A 6,821-nucleotide genomic window follows, 5' to 3' on the forward strand; every position below is an offset into this window, starting at 1 on the left:
AGCTAGCAGCAGCCTCTGGCTGCCCAGAGTTGTAGTTCATGCTACACCAAACCCAAGCCCAAATTCTCAGCTGTACCACGTAACCCCAGTTCTGGATGAGGACCGGGATGGATTGGGTGCACACGACTGCAGTTCTGCAGGAGCTTTGCCCCTCCTCACTGAACACGAGCACAAAACCTGGTCTGCACTGAGTCATTTGTAGGCACCGGGGCTCGCTCGGGCACACCCGCCTCCCGCCGTGCCGGGGGATTCCCGGCAGCTCTGCAGGTAGGTGGAAAGACACCAGCGCCTCCTCCTCCGCAACCCCTGGCTGCGGGCCTCACCCTGCCCTGCCTCTTGGGTGAGTTTTTGCTTGGCTTTCGTGCTTGGAGCTTTCCTTCCCCAGAACAGCCGGAAAGGGGAAGCTTTGGGCGGTGCGTGACTCCCTCACCTCCCCTTCCGCCGCCTGCTCCGCCCCGGTTGCTGCGGAGCGGGGCCGCCGTGCGGGTGGGATCCGGCAGTGTCCCTGTGCCCCCGGAGCTGCCTTCCCAACAAAGCCGGCTTCATCTCTTGGGCTCGCCTCAGGGCCTAGGCTTTAGGCAGGTCTTGCTTGTGGAAAAGCTTGCCATAGCAAAATGCTTTACTTTTTAAATTTTTCCTCCCCTGAAAAAGGTTAAGAGGTGCTGATCTTCACCCCAGTTTTGTCTTCCAGTTTTCAGCATGGCAGTGGACTGGCTTGGCTTTGGCTACGCCGCCCTGGTGACATCAGGAGGGATCATTGGCTATGCAAAAGCAGGTAGGGTGCCGAAAGGTGCTTCTGTCTCCCTTCGTCTTCCCCCCACCACCCCCTCCCTCTCCCCAATAACTTGGTGAGAGCTGGGCAGCTTTTTACGAAAGCCTCCTATCTCGAATTTGACCCATATGTAAATTTTATCGGTTTGTGCCATGTGCTGATAACTTGCTGCTGGTAGGGTGTGCTGGATTTTGAGTTGAGCTGGTGCTTTGGGCTGATAAGGCCATAATCTGCTTTCTGGTGGGTGCTGATATCGGCGCTGTGCTCTTTGGGTGAACTGTCATAAGTTTGCTTCAGAAAAACTTTTCCCTTGCTTTTTAAAATACAAATGTTCTTTATCTTCAAACGACATAAATCACCACTTTTCCTCCTTAAGAGATTTATTCCCATTTTAATCTTTGATGATAACAGTATACTGCAAGCTGTAGAGAGCTTTCAGAACTGTCTTTTCTCCAAGTAGAGCTGAACAGTGCAAATCAGTCCTTAAACTTGTTTCTCTTCTGGGCTCTGCATCATAAGCTTACCCTCTGACCTACTGCTTTCATTTCCTGTCCTTTTTCTGAGTTTGCCCTCCTCCAGACAGTACTGTGGATTCATTCCTGCTGCAACACTGTCTCTTTCAGCTTTGAAAATCCCTAAGCCATTTTAGTTTTTATGATAGGAAGGGGCATTGCTGAAGTCAGTGAGACTCTTACCAGTGCATTTGACTAGATAGATGCTAGTGCCTATTCCAGTCTGTTTTCCATTGGCTTGGATTTATCCTTTGGGTTGTCAGTGCAGTTTAGTACAGAAGGGACAATACTGAGAACTTAAGTAACTAACTGCATCTGTATTTCTCCAAGGCCATTATGAAATGATAGGTGTCTTTCTTGTCCTCTGGAACCCAATTGGGAGGACATGGCTATGTTCAGGCAACGGAATCCAGGTCTCAGGATTATTGAAGGGGAACAGAAACTCGTATGGTGACTTCTGGATAAAAAAAAAAAAAATACAAAGGAGACATTGTATCCTTACTAATAACTTGGAGAAACCACAAGAGAAGGAACTTCCATGCACAGAGCGAAGCTGATCTAATCTGTTCTTTTACAACCTGATCTATCTACCCACACAGACAGGGGGCAGTAATAGCCTTTGGAACGGTATGGGAACATGGCAATCTGCGAGTGAGTGAGTGAGTGAGTGAGTGAGTGAGTGAGTGAGTGAGTGATTTATTGATTCATTGTTTGATTTTTCGGTCTTCATGTAGCAAGTTCTCTGGGTCCCTGTGCTGTGAGATGTAGGAACTCCTTGAGCCAGAGGTGATGTGGTTGTCCTAGAAGTGTATGTGTCATAGATACTTAAACAGTGCCTTGGGGTAAAATTCAAGGATATGATGGATGTTTCTTGGCTCCCAGGCTTGTGGAAAACATTGTAGCTACCACAGATTTGTTTTTAACTCACATTCTGTGCAAAGCAGCCACCTAGTAGAGTGTGCACCTTTTCCTTGCACATGTACAAGTATATCAGGTGCTTTCTGTCATCTTTAGTTCTTGCTTTTTATACCAACAGCAGGATATAAATCAATATTACAGCAATCTTGTTGATGATTGAAAAATGATTACTTTCTGGAAGCAATATGCAGTCCTCCTTTAACATTGAGAGGAGATCTTTATCTCCTTGAAAAGCTTAGCTTTTCAATCTCAAGTCTTTGAAAGGTGACCTCAGAAATGGAATGTATAAAGAACCACCTTCAGTAGCATTAAGCCCTTAATTATCCATTAGCCTTATGGAGGGCATTCACCACTCACAGTGATAATGCTACTTCATTACTTGATATGTTATATAAATCACCAATTTAGATGTGGTGTCCTTTATTTTCTGGTAGCTTGGGATTATCGTTTATACTGAGGACTTGATTTGAAGTTTAGGTGCATTCAGGGAACCTTCTTCCAAAGTCTCCAGTTACCTTTGGATCAAATCTCAGGTATACTTAGGAGAGATGACCTCTCTTGTTCAGCTACGCACTGCTCCTTGGTAATTCTTTGAATGCCCTCCTGCCCAATTCCACTCACATATCTTTTTTTCTGATCTTAAATCCTTATAATTTAGTCCTTCTATTTTACTGCCTCTCAAGGAATTTTCATAATACTGTTTTGAAACAACATGCTTCAGTTTGTGCAAGGAAAACACCAATTCTTTTGTTTTTCTCACTATTCTTTCAATCATGAATGTATTAATGGCTTTGCTGTTAGAGAACTAAAACTAATTCTATATATATCTTACGTAAGTATAACTGAAGCTTCTTGGCGCTGATCAGCAAGATCTCAATATCTTAAAAACCCCTTCTCTAATCTTCTTTATGTCAATGAATGATGAATGCCCATCTTTTTTTAAATTTTTATAATTTTTGGTGTTTTACAAAACAGTTAAGTTGCTGACCAAGGTAATCTTTAAGTTTCTAAGAAATGCATTACCTTCTACTTATTCAGGTAGTGTTCCATCACTAGCTGCTGGCCTTTTCTTTGGGAGTTTGGCTGGACTGGGTGCTTATCAAGTCTCACAGAATCCAAATAACATTTGGGTTTCTCTGAGTAAGTAATTTGAAATTTTATTTGAAAAATATTATATTTACCCTATATATTTAAAATGAGTACTTAGAAGTCTTTGCAGAAGAGTTAAGCACAGATAGTGTTACAAATCTAACTTCAGTCCTATCCAAACTTTACTGAACTTGTGGCTGCCAACATGCATCTGTCTCGTACTGATGTGTTTGAAGGATCATAGTGCAGGGGAAGTGCTAATAAATGGATTTCTGACCTATTTTTGGCTGGATCCTCCTACTTTGAGCATCCTGCAGGAGGCTGTAACGTTTTGAGAAGTGGGATTCCCCTTTAAACTGACCATACCCCTAGGAGACTATTTTATTATCACAGAAAATGGCAGAGATTGTGATTGGCTTATTTTTATAAATGACAAATGTGTGAAATTACAAAGTTGTTGATGCCTGGGGAGATTTAAGAGAGAAGAAGGAAGAATGCTGTTTCTTCCTTTTTAGAATTGGAGCTTCCCTTCCCCCCGATTTGAGAAGGTAACTGTGAAGAGTTACTGCTTAGTCAGTGTTTAAAGAGCCACCCTTACTACAGCATTTTTTCTCTGAGGCAGTGACACGGCATCTGGCTCTTTGACATGTGAAAATCAGAAGTGAAAGGAGAAGGCCCAGCATTTCTCTCCACTTCAGCTTTGTTTACAGGCAGTCCACTTCCACACCTACTGGCCAGGCCAAAAGCTGTGTGTGGTCAAGCCTTAATAACTTAACAAACTGCTAATACAGCAAGCTTAAGTGTGAGGTCTGGGTTTTTCCCAAATGAGAGAGACAGATACATTTCTGTAGCTTAGTAGCATATGGAGTCTTTTCCTCCTCATGAGTTAAAGTTTTTGAAGAAGATGTGTTCTACTGCTGTTTGAAACAAAATTTCATTGTGAGGTGTGCATATTTTGAAGACAAGCTACTAATTAGAGCTTGGAGCATTTTAATGCTAAAATATTTTTGTTTTATTGTGTGTTAGACTATGGTCCCAGTCTCTTACATATCTCATTAGATGAGATTAATAGGTATCAGTGACAATATTTTGTCTGGTGTTAGGGAGGAAGGATGTCATGGCTTGGACTGAAGATGAACTGGATCCTGCAGGACCAGTCATCACATAGAAGCAATGGAAGAGGATAAGAGTTGGAAAAACACGTGTGTAGCTGTTACCACTGGGTAGCAGATGCACACTAAGGATAAGGATTTCATCAGTGTATGTTTTCCCTATAGTTTTTTAGCATTCAATTCAGTCTTTACTTGAGATACCATGTTCCAGGGACTGTCCTTTCTGAGTCAGTGAAACTACCTGGCTCCTGTCTCTGTGTCAAGTGGTTAAGGACAATTAACTCTCACCTTGGTAATGCTTAGCACACTTCCCTTTTGAAGACTTTTGAAAACATAAATTAGTTAATTCTTAGAACATTACTACAAATAAAACGTGATGCTACATGTTAGACATGATTACTACAATGTTAGAGAAATGCTCTCTCCCTTTTTTGAGAAGTGAAGGAATTATGTGCACAAGTTTAGTGATTTGCCTGTGTAGGGAAGGAGTGAGTTCTAGAGCAGTGTATCATAAATTATTTCCAGTCTCAAAAAGAGCTCATTTTGAAAAACAAATTTGAGAGGTATTTGCAGAAGCATATGGAGAGCACTGTCTGCTAGAAGTTGATATAGAATACTTACTCTTTACCAACTGAGGCATTTTAAAATTTGCACAATTTATTGACTCTCTTAGTCAGTAAAGTGAAGTAACCTTGTTTCTCTTTTTATCTGATGCTGCTACTTCTCTCTGTTCTATTAGTTTTTAATTATGTTTCTCCCACACATGCATCTCTGCTGACTGGACTGTACAATCTCTCATTTAAGTTACATCTGGAGCACTGACTGCTGTCATGGGAACAAGATTTTACCACTCCAGAAAATTCATGCCTGCAGGGCTAATTGCTGGTGTCAGGTACAATACTTTTTTTTAACCTCCTGTGTGTGATTTCTTACTTGCTTAATTAAACTGAGATGGAGTGAATCATATTTTGTATATTACTTCTGTTCCCATGCATCACTTGGATGAAGTATCTGAAAATGAATTGACAGATTTTTTTATTATTGTTAAATTATATGTTTTTTCCCCTTATACAGTTTGCTAATGGTTGGAAGATTAGCACTGAAGATGTTGGAAAAGCCCCAGGAAAAGTAACTGTTAATTTTACATCTTGGTATTTGGAGAAGGAAACTTGATCATGAAGTTGCATGAATGCAGAAGTGAGAAGATGGAAAAATTTTCCACATCAAGACATTTTTTAATCTTTTTTTTGTAAGGGGGAGTAGAACGATGGTACAGATAGTTTATATACAAGGTAGAGCAGTTTGTTTATAGAGAGGTATGGGTCCTGGGTTTGATTTTTTTGAACATATTTCAAAAAATATGAACAGAACATTACAGAATTGAGAGAAGAGAATTTGAGTTGTATTTTAAAGTGTATTTTAACACTTCCATGTTTTTATATTCCAAAATATACTTCTGACATGTATGAAGCAGAGAGAAAATATCCTGTAATTAAGAAAATAGCCACAAAGAGGCATCAGGAGTAACTGGCTAAATACAATCGTGTGTCTCAAACCTTTTACACTGAGTATTATGGTGTGCTTTACCTGTTGCATTCTGAATTGATATACCATGTCTTTATAATGTCCAACAGATCTTGCCTTTTTATTGTGAAATGATGCTAAAATGATGCTTTTCTATGAGTAAAATTTGTTACAAACCTTTATTTGGCCTTTTTTTAAGTACAATTTCTGTGTTTGGGGACAAGGCTATTTTTTTCCACCTTGCTTTCTCAGTGGAAATCTTTGCAGTCGACTGTTAGTATCCAAGTGCTCTCTTTCAATGATATTTAAAAATCACTTTATAAATGAAGGGACAGAAGATAAAGTTAACATTTCATTTAAAAAGTTGGTTGAAAGGAACTTACCCTGAGGATTAATTGAGATTTGTGCTAGGCTAAATGAACAGTTGAATGTGATTTAGACTGTATAACAAATAAAATACCCTAACACTATATAATTCTGATCTTACAGGCTTATTTGACAATAGAATGTATCAGCATTTTATTTTTATCTCTTAGGAGAGTGGCTGTGCCTCTTCAAATCTGTCTTTACTAGGAAACCCTGGAGTCAGGAGGGTTCCTTGTTCTGCTGTGATGCCTGAGGACTGAAGTGTGGAAGAGGCATCAGTGGCATCTGGTGCTTTTGTTGTCACTCCATCCTTGATTGCTTCTCTTGCACTCAGTCTTGCAGTTGTTAGTGCAGGCACAGCTCACATGGGCTTAGCACTGTGATGGAAGGGAGAGGCAAGAAATGTGTGAAAGAAAATCCTTTATCAGCTTATTATTTAGTGATACATAATTATTGATAAATTAGGATTTTTACCATGTGTAACTCTATTTTAAAGTGATATTTTAAAGTGTTATTTTATGTAGTGAC

The 6,821-nt window shown here is 40.2% G+C and overlaps 1 protein-coding gene across 2 annotated transcripts; it reads left to right on the forward strand.

The window, feature by feature from the left end:
* The first annotated feature begins 273 nt into the window (after positions 1-273).
* On the forward strand, positions 274-6,109 carry LOC128788458 (transmembrane protein 14C-like). 2 transcript variants are annotated; one of them, XM_053943532.1, is made up of 5 exons: positions 274-340; positions 692-775; positions 3,241-3,342; positions 5,208-5,295; positions 5,478-6,109. In XM_053943532.1, the coding sequence occupies exons 2-5, from the start codon at positions 700-702 to the stop codon at positions 5,533-5,535; spliced, it is 324 nt and encodes a 107-aa protein (XP_053799507.1). In that variant the 5' UTR covers positions 274-340; positions 692-699; the 3' UTR covers positions 5,536-6,109. The 2 variants fall into 2 exon arrangements, with proteins under 2 accessions (XP_053799507.1, XP_053799498.1); XM_053943523.1 differs by lacking the exon at positions 274-340 and adding an exon at positions 356-578.
* Positions 6,110-6,821: the final 712 nt, after the last annotated feature.

Source organism: Vidua chalybeata, chromosome 1 (assembly GCF_026979565.1).
Source record: "Vidua chalybeata isolate OUT-0048 chromosome 1, bVidCha1 merged haplotype, whole genome shotgun sequence".
In the NCBI taxonomy this organism is placed as follows: Eukaryota; Metazoa; Chordata; class Aves; order Passeriformes; family Viduidae; genus Vidua; species Vidua chalybeata.